At 34.2% G+C, this 20822-nt stretch overlaps 1 protein-coding gene and 1 pseudogene across 1 annotated transcript; one reads left to right on the forward strand and one right to left on the reverse strand.

The window, feature by feature from the left end:
• Positions 1 to 1282: 1282 nt before the first annotated feature.
• Positions 1283 to 4862, reverse strand: LOC132267546 (uncharacterized). The gene is made up of 5 exons (XM_059768696.1): positions 4834 to 4862; positions 2836 to 2893; positions 2401 to 2739; positions 1921 to 2262; positions 1283 to 1837 (listed from the first exon to the last, which is right to left on the reverse strand). Exons 1-5 carry the CDS (start codon positions 4860 to 4862, stop codon positions 1283 to 1285), a joined length of 1323 nt encoding a protein of 440 aa, XP_059624679.1.
• A 9586-nt stretch (positions 4863 to 14448) lies between these two features.
• On the forward strand, positions 14449 to 15552 carry LOC132267547 (DNA (cytosine-5)-methyltransferase DRM2-like; annotated as a pseudogene).
• The last annotated feature ends 5270 nt before the right edge of the window (positions 15553 to 20822 follow it).

The following is a 20822-nucleotide window of genomic DNA, read 5'->3' on the forward strand; positions in this document are numbered from 1 at the left end:
AAACAAATAATATTAGTGTTTTCAATTTCAATTTCAGTCGCTATATATCTTTTAAAAATCTGTGACAAATTACTAAATTAAACATAACTATATTAATTTTCCAGGTTTGTGCATGTTATGTAAAGAATATTAATCTAGGCTTGAGGCTTTCAACAGGGATGATTTTGTAATTTTATGTAGTTATAACATATGGGGTATCTAGTGATTAATTGGCAGAAGATCAATTAAAATAAGTAGTATATATAGATAGTGAATATTTACATGAATATATATATATATATTAGTCCACAAGATCAATTATAATAAATGGTACGTATAGATAATGAATATTTACATGTGTGTGTATATATATATATATTAGCCTATGAACAAAAGGACCAAATTGGAGTCCAAAGAACTTACTACATTTAGAATGGTCCAAAAGAAACTCGTATATTTAGAATAGCCTGATGACAATTTTACAACTTGTTACATAAAGAATGGTCTAAAAGAAACTGGTACATCTAGAATAGTCTTATGACAATTATGCAACTTGTGAGTGCTGGTGATACTATATAATATTAGGATAATGATACTTGGTCCGACCATTTTAGAGTTGGTCATTCAACAATCATGCTGTAAATAAAAAGCACGTATTAGATCGTCATCACAGTTTATAGGTATGGTGTAGATATAGAGGAGAGAAAGAGGTTTGAGATGGATATAGAAAAGTACGAGGAACGATCCCTTCATCTTATTCATATAAATCACAGATTACGTAGCATATATATAATATATATACTAAGAAATAGAGGTTTGATGTGAAAACTGAATTTAAAAGCCAGATCTACATTATAAAACATTTGTGATGTATACAAATATTACATATATTTAAACACTATTGCTTATGTAGAAAGAAAAAGGAACTCATGATACGTGTTCATATCGAATATGTCGAAGATAGTAGGTGCGATAGCCATTCCTGAGTTCACCATTGCTATTATCTATAATAAGCTTGAAAATATGGAAGCAGAAACATAATACGAGTAATCGAGAGAAAAAGTGTGTTTATGCTGTGCGTGACCTTTTTTTTTTTTTTTGGTTTTTTGGTTTGGGCAGAGACAACACAGAAGAAACCAAAACAATAGAACCAAACTACGAAACGACATCAGCAACAACCAACAGAATGACTGAAGGAGGTAAAGAAGAGGAAAACAGATCTGACAATATCCCAGGCCGTGAAAAAGTTGCCAACGCATGAGCCACCCTTACCCTGGCGACAAACATGAGTCAAAATAGTAGACTAAAAAACCCTCTGGTCTCGAGAAATGTCAAAACAGATAGAAGCAATATCCAAAGGACACGTCTCTCGATGCGTTACCCCATTCACAACCACCAAAGCATCTGACTCAGACCATAAGCAAGAAAAACCCAAACGCATAGCGCATAAAACAGCTCGTTGACACACCAACGCCTCAGCCTCCAAAGCTGAAGAAGCAGAAAAGGGACGAAAAATAACTGCTTGAAGCACTACCTCTCGAAAATCACGGAAAACAGCTCCACCACCCCCCTGTAGAGAGGGCCGATAAAAAGAAGAATCAAAATTGCACTTAACAATTCCAGAAGGAGGAAGACACCACAAATCCACCAAATTGAGAACCGAATCATCCTGCACGGAAAAACGGAGGGACCGAGCATCATAAAATTCCCAAAAACTAGCCACAGCCTTCTTAACTACAACTTCAGGTTGCCATAAAAATCCCTCAAAGACCAACCGATTCCTGGCTTTCCAAATACTCCAAACACAAAAATAAATCAAACTAAGAGCATCCGCAAAATCCGAAGATAGGATAGTCTTCTGCACCAAAAATTTCCAGGCAACCTAGAAAGAAGGAAATGAATGAGCTGAGAAATTAAGACGAAGTGGGGATAACTTCACACCTGAAGGGAGTGAGTGCAAGAAAACATGAGATGCACAATCGATTCCTCCTGTAAGCCACAACGAGGACAAAGAGGCGATACCACACACCCACGGTCCAGCAAAGCTACCCGAACCGGTGCGGCATGCAGACAACAGCACCAAAGAAAACGTTGCACCTTAGATAGAGTACGACACCGCCAAATCGAAGACCACGGACAAGGAAGAAGAGAAGCACCTGCAAAATTAGACATGGAGATGGCCAATTTATAAGCAGACCTCACAGAAAATCTACCCGACCTCTCTGGACGCCAAATGACCTCATCCTGTTTATCCCATCTACTAATGTGAACTTTGAGAATTTCCTGCACTATAGTAGGAGGAAAAAAGTGAGACAAAACATCCACCTTCCACTAAGGGGTAGTAGTATCAATCAACTCGGAGACAAAAGAAAAAAGAGGAGGATCCGAGGAAAGTGGCAATTTATCCGGAAGCGTAAGGACCCAATGATCTTTCCAAACATGTGTAGATGAACCATTGCCAATCAATGAGTAGACCCCCTGGCATAACAAAGCCTGAGTAGACCATATACTAAGCCATCCCCAGGAAGGATTGGATCCCAAAGAAGTATCCAAAAACGAAGCAGAAGGAAAATACTTGGCCTTAAAAAGTTGATAAAGCAATCCGGTCTTCTGAACTTGAAAATGCCAAGCATGCTTTGCTAAAAGAGTTGAATTAAAAGCTTCCAGATCCTGAAAGCCAAGACCACCCAAAGGCTTGCTCAGGCATAGAAGATCCCAGTGGAGCCAATGGATTGCGTGAGGCTTATCCTTATTACACCACTAAAAAGAACGAATATGCTTCATCAAATCGTGACAAAGTGCAGTAGGTAACCTAAAAGATGACATAACATACGTAGGCAAAGCACTCAACACTACTTTAATCAACACTTCCTTGCCACCCGTGGACAGAGATTTCGCTTTCCAAAAAGCTAACCTGTCCTGAATTTTAGTCAGAAGAAACTGGAACACGTCTCTTTTAGACCGACCTAAAATAGCCGGTACTCTAAGATACCGACTATAAAAACCCTGCTGCTACAAGTCTAAAGAATGAGTCAGAGAGCGACGCAAAGAAACCGGAGTATTACGAGAGAAAAAAATAGATGATTTACTAAAATTCACTTATTGTCCAGAAGCCTGTTTATAATTTGTGAAAGAATCAAGTCGTTCGCTATTTGTTACTAAATTCTGTAGTAGAGAGCAGTTTGTTATATAGAACTAGTGTGGGCCCGCTATATATATATATATTGTCCGAAGAAGCTATATTTCTCAGCTTGTTTTGTCTTTTTCGTATGTATAGATAGAAATAGCGAAATGACGAAATGGTAATCTTTTCACACACGTATATATATAACCATATTTATCATATATATTTTTGATTTATTAGAAATAACTATTTGACACAATTTGCCTTTTAATTTATTTGCTAGCATAAGACTACACCGTCTTTGGTAGCCGAAAACGAAGACTCATATAGAGATCTTGGGCTTGTATCGCATGGGCCCATTTACCCTATTTTTTTTTTTTGTCTCTTAACTTTTGTAGCTCAGAAACATTGTAGTCCAAAAACCAGTTTAAGGGCCTGTTTGGTTGGGAAACAAATTCCAAAAACTAGATTTTTTGTTTTTTTTTTTTTTTTTTCCCTCAACATAATTGAACCAAAGAGCTGTTAAGCACTATTTGGCTGGCACAAATAGTGCCTTAAAGGCGTTTTTGGACAATTTTTTTTAAAAAACAAATGGAACAAAGTAATTTTTTTTTTTTTTTAAATGTTCTATGTTCTTATTGATATTATAACTGTTTTAGGCACTGTTTGGCTGAAAGGCTATATTGGCACAAAAACATTTTTTTTTATTTTAAAAGTATTATAATTTTATTGTTTTACACTGTATAAAATAACTTAATTTTGATAAGTGAGTGTCTTTTGCAAAAACTCCATTGTGCTAGGGGAAAAAGAATTGAAGGTTTCAATAATTAGAGACTATAAAGCACAAACACTTCTAGAAAGAAACCGTATTAGTTATATGTCGTGACACTTTATATACGCGTTCGTAAATAAAAATAATTTTTTATTATTTTGAACACTTCTAGATACTTTAAAATATTTTGAACACAAATCTAATCGGTAATTTTGAAAATAATATTAATACATTTTAATGTATTCAATTTTTTCTTAAAGAAAAATTGACATTATACACGTATGATCACAAATAAAATATTAAATAATATTTATTCATTTAAAAGAAAAACATTTTTATGACGAAGTAGTGGAGTAATTGTATATATAATATAAAAGTTATTACAACTCTTAGTATTAAAAATAGAAATAAATTAAGTTTTATAATATTATTACTCAATAAATATGTATATAAATAAAAATTTATATTTATAATCATATCCAAATCGTACTCGTATCCTATTTTTTTTAAATTTTAGCATGTAATGTCGCATCCATGTCCCATGTGCACGTGCATTTGCATGCTACATAGATTAGAGACCAATAATTCAAACGTATATTGCATTACATTTTTTAAAAATGAAAAATATCATTGTCACAGGATGCTTGGAAATGTCTAATCCTTCCGCAATCACTCGCCAGTTGTGGGACCCTAAAAAAAGTTGCAGTTGGCAAATTCATTTGAATCAAAACGTTTGGACAGTGGAAAATCATCCTCCATATGTTTCTTGCGCAAATCATGTGGCTAGCTTTTGTAGAATAGGGTCCACCAAGTGGAACCCTACACCTGATCTTTTATGCTGACATGGCACTAATCCGTTAACGTGCCAAGACAAGACCCACTCTTGAACTGAAGAGGACACGAACAAACAGGGCAACCAATGAGAATATAGTTGGTTTCCTACGGACAACCTATTCACCAGGTCCCATCCATCCTCTCTTTCGCCATACTCTGAAATGTTAGATATACATGACATGTACTAGAGAGCTCATTAGAATGTTCTTCAAACTCGAAGCAAAGATAAACAATTAATAACAACTTTAAACGTAAGTCTATTCTCATCACTTCAATTTTTTATAAGTCGTTTGATTTTTTGTCTATTTAGTTTGGTTAATTATCTATTTATGTTTGATACTCTATTTATTTAAATTAATATTAAACTGTAATTCATAATGGTTATGTATGTTCTAGTATACTATAGACACAAGAGACCACTGCTTTATGTAGTAGTAAAAGCGCAGGCTAGCAGCCCTGTCACCTGAGACTGAGAGTACAAATTAAGGGCAGACACCGCGCGCAAATAATGTCATAAATTGTGATTAATAACTAATACATAATTTTTGTTATTCTTGCTCTAGTTCAATTTTCACAATCAAAAAAATTTAACTATTTCCCTCACATAAGGCTATTGGTTTTCATGAATATTGTAATGAAGCTAGATTTTCTAACATTAATTAACATACTAATAAATAGTATCATGTGATTATTCATTTTAAGATATGTATTGTGGATTGTAGAATCCTTGTTAAAATGATGCCAAACCATACTTACAGATCTTTAGATTATACGCTCTAAATATCTAGTGTGTAAGTTAACTTAGAAAAGGGAACAGGAAGATTCTCGTGTGTGTGCGTGAATATATAGCATGCAAATATATCATTACTTAATTAGACATAAGAAAAATTATACGGTGTTTTCTGCAAATTTAAGTTGTGGCTTCGTATTTCTTTTAATGCTGGCAAGCTCACATTGATCTCCCGTGTTAGAAATGTGGATAACAAAGCCTTCTCATTCACGTTTGCACTGCGTAATTACTTATCTATATCGGATTTCAAGTTTGCCACGTATTTACTCTTTTTCTTTTTTTTTTTTATCCCAACTGCAATGATGATGGTGGAGGGTTTTATTTGTTGGTTTTGTAAACTATTTATGATTTTTGAACAATTTTGAGTCTTCTGAAAATTGTTGTCCTTTTTTTTTTTTTTTTTTTCACCCCCGGTAAAATTGTAACAGAGTTTGGAAGATACTTTACCGTAATCCTTTTTCAGAGAGGTTGCATGATGCTTTTTAATTTGCAGTGAAGTGCGTGTTGAGGGCTTGGAGACACTCGACTATTTCAATAATTTGATGGATAGAGACAGGTATACAAAGCAAGCAGACGCAATTACCTTTGATGATGCGGTACTATGTAGTATGTTATCTGCTTTTGCTCTCAATATAGGTTTGTTTGTTTTTAATTAGTACTCACGTACACATACCTCCACCAAGACTTGAACCCTTAATTTTCTTTTGAGAAATAAAGGCCTAGTACCATTAGGCCTAGTACCATTAGGCCTAGTAATATAGGTGTGTTTTCACAATTGGCAAATTAGGATTGAACTCAGAACATTGGAATTGCATATTAACTACCCTATAATAAGTTCAAGGTTCTTGTTTTCAGTGATTTGGAATTAGGATTTTCTCAATATTTGAACTTTCTCAACCATTTTTTAAGTTTTATTGTTTTTTCGCCTTTAGATTGATAGAGTGTATTTGAGCACACCACCAAAGATTGCAATAATAGACCACGAAGTAGATGGGTTTACATTGTTATACTCGTTTTAGAGCTCTTTCGTCGCCATTGTTGTCATTTTTTTTTTATCTTTCTTGCTCATACGTGAATTTCATGTGGTGGATGTACAGTTATATGGAACCCTTGGGACAAAAAGGCCAAGGCTCTCCCAAATTTGGGCGATGAAGATTACAAAACTATGATATGCGTGGATTTTGCTGCTGCTGAAATTCCAATTCTATTGAAACCCTTGGAAGAACGGAAGGGCTATCAAGAGCTCTCTACTGAGTAATCTAGCAAGGTTCTCGGTTTTTGCTTATCTATTGCATGAAATAAATAGAAGGTTCTACTGTTACAGTCTAATTTAGTGTATAATTCTCTGCCTCGAGAGCATGTACCATACTATATGGTAATAAGCATCCTAGAGTACAATGTTCAACTGTATTTCATTTATTTAAGTAACTCAAAACAGTTAAATTCTATATGTCCATTTATTGTTTTTTTTACCGCCACTTATTTTTCTTATATTGTACACCTTAGTATACAATGTAATAAAATCTTTCCAATGCACAACATATATGTAGGTCATATTTAAAAGTCAAATCAATGCAATAAAATCTTTGAAGTAAAGAACATTGGTCATGTTCAGACAAGTCTTAAAGATGCAATTCCCCAATGTTACGAGTGCGAGTCCAGACTGATGAAGATGTGGGCAAGCACTCTATCCCTTTTGAATTCCAGCCTGCCAAAATACATTGTGAATCAGTGTAGTAGTATTATTTGAAGGCGGGGACAGAGCCAGCTTGGGCCTGGGAGGGGCACATGCCCCCGGACCCAAACTGGCCCATTGAAATTATTATATATATATAGGTATAATATTTATACAATATTACTTTGTGTCCCCTCTCAAATTTAATTTTTTTTAAAAATACCCTTGAAAATAATTTGTAAATCACTACTTTGTGCCTTATTAGCCGGGCAGCGATAGAGTAGTAGTAGGCATACACTAGCAGCCAAACTTGCAATCTATAAATTAAATAAGGTTTGTATCAAAATTGTACACCAAATCACATTCAATGTACACATCCAATGTTTAATCACATTCAATGTGCACATCCAATTTAAACATTATGAAATTGTCTTGCTCCATTTGAGTGGGAGCATGGGTTATTAGCCCAACTTGCCATCGATGGCAATATTCTCTAGTAAAGAAAATTCCACTAACAATATGTTAAGGAATATACCAATATTTTTCCGATACCACTCACTTCACGTTGAGCTTTCTTCCCAACAAGTATACCTATAATAACAGGATTAAAGATGAGAAAACTTAAATTTGTTACTGAAGTTTTATACATTTCGGAAGCTCAACAAGTAATACTTTGAACTCAATAACTTTTGTTAATTTTTTGGGCTTATAAAATCCGCAGATAAAAAACCCTTACTCTAAAAACCCAAAAACCCAAACGAAGTAGTAGTAGAAGTGGTCATGTTACTTACCAGATGACTGAGGAGGCATGATCCTTGGGCAGGGTAGAGACTGGAGAGAGGACTGATATCTGATATCTGCAACAGAGACAAACAACAAAAACAGAGAGGAATGAGAAAATGAAGCAACACAGAGACGAGAGGTATATAACAGCATGTGTATTATTATATAGATGGAGGAGATGCATAAATCGATTATATAAAAAAGATCATAAAAAAGATTATATAAAATTAATCATAAAAAATTTTGTAACTTCATATTGTAAAATATTAAAAGATCATAAAAAATTTCACCAAATAGGATTTAGTTTGCAAAACAAGAATAACAGACCTTGATTAGTTGATTTAGAAAAAAAAATTAAAACAAAACCCATACATACAAGTTAGCAGTTGCAGAGAGGGAGGGGGGCAAGCTTGAGAGTTGAGAGACAGCGGCTGAAGCTTGCGAAGGGCGAACCCGAACTGGAACAGCGGGCGATGGAAACTGAAAGATATGGGTTTTGAACAACCTGAAATGATATGCCGATATGGGTTTTGAACTTTTGATTCTTGCAGACAGATAGATAAACTGAATTATATGGGTTTTGAACTTCTGATTCTTGTAAATTTTGTAGTTTGCAGTTGCAGAGAGAGAGAGAGAGGGGGAAAGTTCAGAGTTGAGAACGAGAATAGAGATGGAGGCGATTGGGGAGGCTGAAATGATTTGTCCTAAAAATATAGTATTTTTTTTTTTTTTTTCTTTTTTCATGCCCAGATTCAAATTTTCTTGTAGACATAATTGACAACAAAAAAAAAATAAAAAATAAAAAACAGAAATAGAAGTTATTGAAATGAAAAAAAATATTTGTTTTGCTGAAATAAAATGTAGATTTAGGTGATTACCTCAAAATGCAATGCAAATTTTGTTGCTTGTAAAAAAAAAAATTTATTTAAAAAAGATCGTACAAAATTTCACCAAATAGGATTTAGTTTGCAAAACAAGAAATACAGATCTTGATTAGTTGATTTAGAAAAAAAATTAAAACAAAACCCATACATACAAGTTAGCAGTTGCAGAGAGAGAGGGGGCAAGCTTGAGAGTTGAGAGACAGCTGAAGCTTGCGAACGGCGAACCAGAACTGGAACAGCGGGCGATGGAAACTGAAAGATATGGGTTTTGATTTTTTGAACAATCTGAAATGATATGCCGATATGGGTTTTGAACTTCTGATTCTTGTAGATCTTGTAGTTTGCAGTTGCAGTGAGAGAGAGAGAGAGAGAGAGAGAGAGAGGGGGGGGGAAAGTTCAGAGTTGAGAACGAGTATAGAGATGGAGGCGATTGGGGAGGCTGAAATGATTTGCCCTAAAAATAGTGGGGGAGTAAAAGTGTATCGACGGTTGAAAATGGTTTTTAGGAATAGCATCCAACGGTTAAAGTTCTGCCTAATTGTGTTTTCTTAACTGGCTTGTGGAAGGCTAGGATTAACTCTAGAATTATGAGTAGAATTGTGAAGCATGAATTTTTAACACTATTTATATGCTATTATGATGATTTTGCAAAGTTAAAACTATGATTAAGTAGGATTTATCGTTTCGTCACGTTAAGAATAATATTAGAGTGGTTAAATTGTTATGCTTAATAATACCTTATCCTCTCCTTTCTAACACTTATCATATGCTCAATAATATTAGAGTGGTTGAATTGTTATGCTCAATGGTACCTTATCCTCTCCTTTCTAACACTTATCATATGCTCAATAATGTTTCGTCACGTTAAGAATAATATTAGAGTGGTTAAATTATTATGCTTAATAGTACCTTATCCTCTCCTTTCTAACACTTATCATATGCTCAATAATATTAGAGTGGTTAGAATTGTTATGCTCAATAGTACCTTATCCTCTCATTTCTAACACTTATCATATGCTCAATAATATTAGAGTGGTTGAATTGTTATGCTCAACACTACCTTATCCTCTCCTTTCTAACACTTATCATATGCTCAATAGTACCTTATCCTCTCCTTTCTAACACTTATCATCCATGGGCCTATAAATTTTGAGGTCCATAAATTTTGAGGCCCTAGGCTGCTGTCTTTGTTGCCTTGGGTCAAGACTGCCCTGAGTGTATTCGGCTTGAACCTTTTATTTCAATATGATGGCTAAGTTGATTTGAATTTGGTTGGGTGGATTAATTATATATATATATATATATATATATTCTTGGATTACCTAAAATTAGTATAGTAAAAAAAATACCCGACCTCCTCTTTTCAAATTTTTTAAAATCAAATTGAATGCTAGAGACATAATGATACATAGAGTTGTTGATATTTGCAAAGTAGAGTGACGAGATAAAAAAGAGGAAAAAAGCTAATCTAAAAGAGAGGAAAAAAGGTGAAAATTAGTGACTCATACTACTCTAAAAATCAAACTTATTAAAAATCAAAATGTAAAACAGTATCGAAATGTATCCACAGAACAGAATCGTGAATTTTTTTCAATCTTACACGCATGATTCAAAATTCAGTAATACACACTTTTGAACAATATAATCAAAATTTTCAGAGATATAACGGCGTTGTCACTTAAATGATAAGAGAATAATATAATCAAATTAAAAATAAAGTTTTAGTAAATTGTAAATGTAATTTATGGTCTATTTATAATAATATTTTTAGGAAAAATTACATATAAATGGAGTCAAAGTTCCATATTTACTTAGAGGCTGAGTCAAAGTTCCATATTTCTCTAAAATAGATTGCTGAGGTGGCACATGGTTTTTTACTGTTTAAAAATTGTGGTGTCTAAAATACCCTTCTGCGAAGGTACTACTTTTTCTTCGAAGGTACTATTTTTTGAACTGAAGGTACTACTTTTTGGCGTCTAGGTACCATATTTTTTAAACACCCGCGAAGGTACTATTTTTTCTCCGAAGGTATTACTTTTTTGAACTGAAGGTACTACTTTTTTTGTTAGGAAAGGGCATTTAGGCACCACAATTTTCTAAACAGTAAAAAACCATGTGCCACCTCAGCAATCCATTTTAGAGAAATATGGAACTTTGACTCAGTTTCTAAATAAATATGAAACTTTGACTCCATTTATATGTAATTTTTCCTAATTTTTAAACATACTTTAAAATATATTTTTCACTAAATTAATCAACAATGATACATAAGGTACTAATTTGAAAGGCAAAAGAAATATATATATATATATATATATATACATATATATATATATAGCATTCCACGTATATTATGAGTTAACCAATTTAAGGCAATCTCCCCAAAAATATTCCCCAAATATTATTGATTCAACATGCAAGTTTGCAAGATTACTGTTGATCAGCCAAAAACAATTAAAAGAAGAAAGCATATAAATTGGTTTTTTCAATTTGATTTTTTTTTTAAATAATTAAAAAAACTGAGTTGTACCATTAAAAAAATTGAGTTGTCAAGTCAAGAGTCCCACTACCATTAAGTATCAACAACTTCACCCATTACCATCAGCTTTATAAAAAGCTGCCAGAGGCAGTAACCCATCTCAGCTCTTTTCAGTCCAAGTGTGAGATAAGTTTCTCCTTTTATATATATATATATATATATATATATATATTTGGAAAATAAGTTACATTTGAAAATGGGAAAGTACAATGTACAAAGGGAGGCCCACAAAATGGGAACAGCCCAAATCATTAAGAAGACAATTAGAAGACATAGGCAAAGCCCAAAGAACAAGACAACAAGCCTTATACAAGCCCAGGCCTAATAGTAGCAGCCACTTATAGTCTAGCAAACTCTAGACCATGTCTAAATTATACATTCGTCCGGTGAGAACGGGAAATTAGGGTTCAGAACCCTTTCATGCTTTGTCGGTTGTATTTTGCTTCTCGTAATACATGCATGATATACAAGTGACCTGTGTGAGATGATAGGAGAGTGGATGTCTACTTTGTTATATACATATATTGGTATATAGGAGAGAGGATGTCTGCAGTTCCATTGAATGCATAAAATTACTTTATATTATTATAAGAACAACTATTTCATTTTTTTTTCCTGTTAATTATCTGCTTAAAACTTTTGCGTGAAACAACAGGAGCGGTCCACTGGTTGTGTTTCATGCCTAAATCATTGGACTTCTCTCTTTTGTTACTTTTCTGATTTCAACAAATGCTCATCACGCTCGCTATTGTGTTTGGCCTATCTGATCATCATTTTATTTTTTGTCTGGGGGTGTTGTTGCTGCATATTGAAGAATTTATATGAAAACCCATGGATAAAAGACCTATTCTTTTCTTTTTCCTGTAGCATGAAACATTTTAATCAAACCCTTTTTTTTTTAATTATGATTATTATTATTTGAAACTATTTGAGGTGAGATTTGGGTGATGGATGAGCAGCACTGAGGATGATGATGGTTTGAGGAGGAGGAAGAAGAGGAAAGGAGATGACACAAGCAGAGGGGTAATTTGGGCACAAAAAGAGTTAACAAGAGGTCAAAAGATAGCATAGTCATTTAACACCTCAAAAGTATTCTGACTCATCAAAAATTGACATTTGGTGTATAAGTGAAATACTAAACCGCTAATTCAAATATAAGTAAAGTTTAAAACTAATCTGTTAATCTAGCCGAAAAATAACCTAACATCAGGGTGTAATTTATTCTAAAAAAATTGATCAGATTGCTTATGAGGGGCGCACATCCTCTGCATGGCACCTTTCAATGGAAGGTGTCCATGGCAGATCCAAGGGTTGGGATGAAGACACATCAGCACACTTTGTCATGTCGTTGCTTTGTCAGGGATGATGAAGCGCCAAGTCAGTAGTAATTTTTGAAGCTTACTTTTTTAACCATATACGAATACGGCAGACAAAATACGTACATAACATATACGAATACAATATACGAAAATTATACGTGAGCCAAAAGAAGGAAGGCAGACCCATGGCTTCCCCTTCTTCTTTCCTCTGCTTTCTCTCTCAACTCTCTCTCCTCTCTTCATCAACGTCCTCCACCATTACCATCCCTCTCTCCCATTTCCACACAAACCCATCTCCATCTCTAGATCCATACCAAACCCTCACCCATCTAGCCTCCAAAATCTTTGTGCGCAAATTGCCAGAAAGCGTGGCCACTAACAAACTCAGAAGATAAATTTAGTAATATGTGTTTATAGATAGAAATAGAGAAAAAGCAAAAGCTCAAATCCGCCATTAATAAAGCTTAATTTGAGAAATTATACATATAAATATATACTCATATATATATATAGACACATATGATTTTTTTTTATAGAAAGAGAGAGAGAGGTTTTGAGCATCTTCGAATATGAAAAATAGCTAAGAAAAAACTCAAATCCGCTATTAATGAAGCTTGGTTTGAGTAATTATACATATAAATATATAGGATTTTATATATATATATATAAAGAAAGAGATTTTGAGCATCTTCGAATCTGAAGAATTGTCAAAAAATAAGAAAAAAAAAGGAATCAAAAAGGTATAACACAATAGATCAATCATATCTAAATTTACAAAGGATCTCAGAAATCAAGAAAGTAGCACGTAGTTAGGATACAGATCTGATCATAAAAACACATATAATGATACGAATTAAACGAAAAACCAAAATTAAAAGCAGAATCCAGATAAATTCAAGCTTAGTTCAAGTAATTTGCTTCGTTTTGTCGTAGTAACGAATCGAAATTAGAGACAGCGAGAGGTGAACCTCATCCTTTCCCCAGCGAGTTTTGGCGGTGGCGGGCTTCGCTGGAACCTCCAGACACGGCGGAAGAGGTAGACACGGCTACGCCGACGAGGAGGAGGCGGAGGATGAAGAAGAGGAAGAAGGTAGCTTGGAGAGAGGCCAGAGGTAGAGAGAGTGGAGGCGACGGCAAGAGAGAAGGCAATAAGAGATACATACAAGGAGACTATTAGATACATACGAGGTAAATAATTTATGCACATACCTGCCATGTCACCCATGCCACATCGGCAATGGACACCCTCCAGTGAGAGGGTGTCTGGAGATGATTTTTCCCTCCACATGATGCAGACCAGCCTGGCTTGGGATATCGTGCGCTACTGCAAGTACTGGACCAATCTAGTCTTGTATTCTCGCATCACTATCTTTTGTGTACTCATTTCGAAGGGCTACTAAGTATTTTTGGTTCAGGTTGTGGTTACGTGAGAGAACAGTAGCATTGATGTAGTTATAATAGCATCTGGGGCGCCACCAATTGTAGAGCGGGGAGAGGGGGGTATGCATTGATTATTGACTGCACTTTTTGTGAAATTCACAGTTAGTTATTCATGAACTTGTTTGCGAAGAATTGACTATTATTATTTTCATTTATTTAATACTTTCTATTTATTTTATATAGTATTTTAATACTTTTTGGTCCCTTTTGTGTTCTATTTTATTATTTTCACTTTTGTCTTCAACAACAGCTATACTAATACATAGCTCAAACAAAAAATAATAAAATAAAAAGTAAATAATGAGGTAGATGTACCACACTATTGCACATTCTTGAAAAAAAATAAATAAATAACTTATTGTGGAATTAGCTCTAAGAGGAGTTTGGAATACCATTCTTGTATGATGTTGAACCAGAATTTGTTGATTCGAAGTATTTCTGTGCAGCTTCCAATTCGAGATAGGTTTCCTCTTATTCCGATGCCTGCACGCACCATACATGAGGCGTTACCCTTAACAAGGAAATGGTGGCCCTCGTGGGATACGCGAACAAAGCTGAATTGCTTACAAACTTGTATCGGCAGTGCAAAATTGACAGATAGGATCCGCAAGGCTCTAGAAGATTGGGATGGTGAACCACCATTGAGAGTGCAAAAGTATGTACTTGATGAATGCCGAAAATGGAATCTAGTCTGGGTAGGAAGGAACAAGGTTGCACCTATTTTGAACCCGATGAAGTGGAAATGCTACTGGGGTTCCAAAGAACCGTACAAGAGGTGGTACAAGTAGGACTGACAGATATAAATCTTTAGGCAACTCATTCCAGGTGAACATGAATAAATCATGAATATTTGAATATTGCAAATAATTCTGAAGTTCTAAATAATATTAGAATAAAGTGTTCTTACTTCCAATAAATTACGAAATTTAAATCATTTCAGCGACTGATGTCCTAAATGTTGAATTTGTGATATTCTTTATGGGATAAATTCTTTTCAGGTTGATGCCGTGGCCTATCATCTCTCTGTGCTGAGGGACTTGTTCTTGGGTGGCATCAACCTTTTCTCTTTTTTCCGGGATTGGCGGTGCAGAAGTAGCCCTCCATCGGCTCGGTATAGCTTTGAAGAATGTTGTATCTGTTGAAATTTTTGAAGTTAATAGAAATACTGTCAGAAGCTGGTGGGAACAAACAAACCAGAGAGGGAATCTGATTCATTTTGTTGACGTTCAACAGCTAAATGCTGACCGGCTGGAGCAGTTCATAGACTCCTTTGGTGGTTTTGATCTTGTTATTGGTGGAAGCCCATGCAATAACCTTGCAGGCAGTAACAGGGTGAGTAGGGATCGACTGGAAGGTAAACAATCTGCACTTTTTTATGATTATTTCCGTATTCTAGACTTGTCAAAGAGATAATGGGAAAGCAACGATAAATTCATATGGAAGGACCTACATTTTGGGAACTTGTATTTGTTTAGATCTTTTAGGCCCTCTCCCCTAAAAAGGACTGCCATTGTGTATCCAAATTTCATATTTTTTTAACCTATTTTGGAATACTGAATCGGCATCTTGGAGTTTGAATTATGAAAAATTTTCAATTCCAATTTCAATGTACCGATTCTTGAAAATGGAAGGTGTTTATGATGTTGGATGACACTTGCTAGTGTGTTGTTTTATTATGATATGATGCTTTTTTGTCATAAGGCAAACAAATTGATCCTCTTAATATGCAGGAGCATTCTAATTTTATTATTGTGAACATGATTTTTAGGTACCTTCAACCTGTAAATTTGGCACTTTCCTATGCGTTAAAGGCTAATTATTACTAGGTAAAATGTTCTCTCTTCTAAACTAGCTTGAATTTATGCTCCTCTAAGCTAGCTTGAATTTATGGGAGGAAAATAAAATTATCCCATTAAAATGTTCCCTCTTCTGAGCTAGCTTGAATTTATGCTCCCCTAAGCTGGCTTGAATTTATGGGAGGAAAATAAAATTATCCAATTGGATAAGTACAACATATTGGTGCTTTGGATGGATGTCTAGCCTGGGCTAATATATAGGGTACTTACATGTTGTATGGTAATTTATATCTTAAATAAATTTCTATCATACATACCAATAAAGTAGTTTAAAGAAAACAGACTACGGTGTGTGTGTGTGTTTTTTTTTTTTTTTTTTTTTTTTTTTTAGAAAGAATGGGAAAAAAAAAAAAAAAAAAAATGAGGCCCTATTACATGATAGATGGGGTTAAGTGCAAAAAAACACTTCTAATTTTAAAAAATTACACATAATACTCCTATTTTTTAAACGGCACTCTAATTTTAAAAAGTTACAAAACCCCCTTTGTTTAAACAGCACACCTCTAATTTTAAGAAGTTACAAACAAAGGTTTTTTGTCCAAGGGGTAGGTAAAAATACGAAAATAACAAACAAAGGTTTTTTGAATACTCCTCATAATCTTTATTCAATAATAATAAAAAAAATTAAAAAAATTAAAATAACTTAAATAGACATAAAACAAAACGACGTCGTTTTGAATAATGAAACATAACACACTCAAAAATTACGTCGTTTGGCCTAAATACCCTAAATAGGGTTAGGGTTAGGATTACACAACCCAATACACCATCAGTCATCTCTATTGTTGATCACACACACACAGCACCTTACAAACACAGACACCAAAGACGAAGCAAACAGAGTCATTTTCGTGGCTTGATTGTGGACGACCCTGGCTATTAGGGTTTGAGATTAAAGACGAAGTGCTGCCATTGAATGGAAAAAACAGTCATTTTTAAAATTTTTGAAGTAAGGAGGATTACAAAATGCAAAATATAATGGTGCCAAACACCATTGTCGCCGGTGCAGAGATCAGTCGAGGCTGTTCTTTGATGACCCGATTGGAGATCGACAATGGACAATGGAATCGAGCGGTCTGAGGAATGCTTTTCGATCCATTGCGACCCAATTGGTGGTTTTGGTTTCCTACGCAACGGAGGCTCAGAGTCGCCGCCATCTGATACAGATGGCGATTTGGGGATTTTTGAACCTCGAAACCGATCCCGCAACAGTTTTTTCCCGATTGATTGTGTCTTCGATTTTGGGTGGTAAGGAGGAGGAGAGTGTGTGTGTGTGTGAAGAAGACGATGAAGAGAATCTGATATATCGATTAATCGGAAAAAGGAGAAGACGATTGACCGGCGTTTGGGTCAAAGAAGGAAAGGGATTGGTATTGGGATTGGACTGAGTTTTCGCAAAATCTCTGGTTTAGGACTGGGAAAATAAATCCGATTTTGGTTGAGACTATTAATTTGTAAGGATCTGTTATTCTTCAAACATATTTTATGGTAAGAAGGATCTGTTACTTTTTAGGTTAAGAATTGATTGTCAATAATTTGCAGAAATTACAACAAAAGAGGCTTACAGTGGTGGCGTAAAAACTGTTGTTAAATATTGTTTATGCTGGTGTACTCATAGAGACGAAATTTCCCTCAAGTATGGTGCATATTTAGTTCTCTAAAAAAAAATAGTAAATTCAACTAAAATAAGTGAATCTTGTAAATTCAACCAAAATCGGATTTATTTATTAAAGGGGGATATTGGGCAGAGGGCTTGTTGAAGCAAGGAGGATTACAAAATGCAAAATATAATGGGAGAAAGAAATACAAAACGGAAATATAATGGAGAGAGAGAGAGAGAGAGAGAGAGAATGAGAGAGAGAGTAAACATTATATAGAGAGAGAAAGGGCTGTTAGATAGGAGAGAGAAAATAAAATTAATTATTTTTAAATTAATTATTTAGAGAGAGAGAGAGCGCGTTAGAGAGGAGAATTTCAAAATTATTTCATTATTTACAAAAAAAATCACTTCTACTTTTAAAAATGTGCAAATATCTCTATTTGGGCATTTTAGGTAGTGTAAAAGGGTATTTTTGGTATTACAGGCCAACATTTGCTCACATGCACGGCACATGTCAAAAATGTTGGTAAGAAGCCTTTATTTGTAACTTTTTATAGCGAGGGGTGACGTTTGAACAACAGGAGTGTTATTTGAAACTTTTTGAAGGTTTTTTTTGCACTTAGTCCTATAATTATTACTCTTCTACTTCTTTCTTTTATCTTTGGCTTTTTGTATTTTTATTTTTTATTTATAGTTAGCTTGTCAGATTCGGTTATTTGGTAAAGTAGATGCCACGTCATTTTTTTGTTTTTTCCTATTCCCCAAAAAGAACTGTGGTAATTTATCCAATTTCATAATTTTTGAAGCTATTTTAGAACACCGAATCGACATCTTAGAGTTAAAATGAGTTGAAATGACATTTGGAGTTGGAATGGGAGGAAATTCACAATTCTATCCTGCGATTCGAAAATGAATTCTCAAAAATAGAGGGCAATTAAAATGTAGTCTCTTCTAAGCTAGCTTGAATTCAAGGGGAAAAAAAATTATCCAATCGTTCAAGTACAACAACATATCGGAGAAAAAAATATTCTCCGATCGTTAAAATACAACAGCATATTGGAGCTTTGATGGTATGTCTGGCGATTGTTGTTGTTTTTATTGTTTTTAAACGTCATACAGCATTTACAGACAATAACATCGGGCATAGACATAGAACCACAAACACATTGAACACCAACCGTTATAGAACTAACTAAACCTAATTAACACCTCCTTATAATTAAGATTATAGTCTTGACAACTTAGAAAAGATGTCAGTTATATTGGGAAAAATAAGGATAGCTTTAGCACCACAAGCAAATCGAATCCAGTAAAAAGACTAATTGATTTGGTAAAAGCAAGAGTACAGACCCCATAGGGCCCACAACTCCAATATAGCCACTCAAAAAGACGTGTCTACCACGTTGATGTAACAGGTGCCTCATAACTTATGACTTTTGGGCTCATTCTGACAGCCAAATAGATGACGTGGAGTACAAGAAAGAGCCAGAATCATCGGCAACTGGGAAGAATGGATAAATGAGTGCACCGACAAACCCCAAAGTGTTGAATCCTTTACAACAGATCATCGACAGAACAGCACTGATAATCCAAGGCGTGGCTGGACTAGTATTTGCCGGGGCAGACACAACCATGGATTCGTGGGATGAACACTTGCGGAAAGAAGGCATGTCCATGGATGAAACAGACGGCCTGGATCGGCTACAAAAGGAAAAAGTACACCCGCCAACGTAATATAACACGTAAAAGGAAAAAGCAGGTCTAAATCACCGATTTCCAAAGATCGTGCCGGCTGAGTGTCTTCCTTACTAGCAATTAGCAAACACCCGAATCCAAGGGAATTTGAAAAATTGTTGCTTTAAATAGTTAACAAATTTAGTATTTGTAGTCCTTTTAATAGTTAAGAAATTTAAGAAATTTAGTTATGAGTGAAAGTCGTTAAATAATTTTTTTTCATTTTATTTTTTATAACTGTAATACCACCCCTCTTTTAATAACACCCCTCTTTAATAAAGCTGTTATTATCAAATATAGTAAGATCATATTTAACAATATTGTTATAAAATTAGCATTAAAAAAAAAATTTATTATCCAAAACGGGCTCTAAAACACCATGTGTCCTGATCTTGTGCCCTTAGACATTCTTTCCCACAAAAAAAGGTTATAATCCTAAATATATAATTCTCATGCATAACCACACGTAACTAACTCAACAGTCAGGAGCGGCTCAACGTAATTCTAGCCCTCAGGCGGAAAAAAAAAATAAATAAATAAAAAATAGCCTTTTCATATCATAATAAAAAATATGGATAAAAATAATCACAAGACTCACAACTCACAAACAAATATACCAATATATGAAAAATATAGATATATAAAAATTTATAATAACAAAAGTTAGTAAAACTAAAAAATAATTAAAGAAAAAGAACAATATAAACTAATTTAGAAAGCCCCAATTCAATGCTGCTGCAAATTCTTCAATAAAAGAAAAGTGCGTTCAAATTGAGATTTTAGACTAATAAATATTGAGTTGAGAAGAAAAAAAAAGTATAAAGTTGTGATGAGAGATGACTGAGAAGGTAGATGACTTGTAATTTGTTGAGTTTGGTGGAAGGGGAAAGGATGAACGTGAGGATTAGAAATAAGAAAAAAATAAATAAATAAATAAAATAAAATCTAAAAAAAGAGAATATGAAAAGTTTCTTCACTTCCAATACAACGCTAAATATTTATTGTGGTGCAACTTAACAAAAATATATATATAGGGCTGGTGAAAAAAATAACGTGTATAAAAAAAGTGTATAAGATAGACAAAGAAAAAATATGTTATTTAAGAATATAAATATTTGGCCCCATATTAAATGTGTGTAATGGTTAGTGTTTGGTTTACTAAACAACCGTGACCGAGGAATAAAGAGAAATTGTGAAAAAAAAAAAAAAGAAGAGATATTTTAGGAGATAAATAAAAAAATGAAATTTTTAGGAGATAAATAATTTCTTTCTTGAAAGAAATGGATAAGGAAAGAGAAAATAAAAAAAGAATAGTTATTTTAGGATTTAAATTTTTTACAATTAGTGTTCAATTAGGAAACCATTACAGTATATTATATAGAAGGCAACTATAATATTTAAGGCCTTTTTATTGGCTGGGGCCTTAGGCGACCTAAGGCTCGAGCTGCCCTTGTCAACAGTAAATGGACCATTTCCTGAAACTAATTGTATGT

Source organism: Cornus florida, unplaced genomic scaffold (assembly GCF_030987335.1).
Source record: "Cornus florida cultivar Cherokee Brave unplaced genomic scaffold, ASM3098733v1 CherokeeBrave_3.0.0_Hap2_Chr07, whole genome shotgun sequence".
NCBI lineage: Eukaryota > Viridiplantae > Streptophyta > Magnoliopsida > Cornales > Cornaceae > Cornus > Cornus florida.

Coding starts and splice junctions, on each gene's coding strand:
- LOC132267546 (XM_059768696.1), bottom strand. CDS start 4,862: ATGGCGAAAGAGAGGATGGATGGGACCTG. Junction 2,740..2,835: donor GCAAGGAAGTGTTGATTAAA/GTAGTGTTGAGT, acceptor CGTTCTTTTTAG/TGGTGTAATAAGGATAAGCC. Junction 1,838..1,920: donor CTTGCACTCACTCCCTTCAG/GTGTGAAGTTAT, acceptor TTTTTGGTGCAG/AAGACTATCCTATCTTCGGA.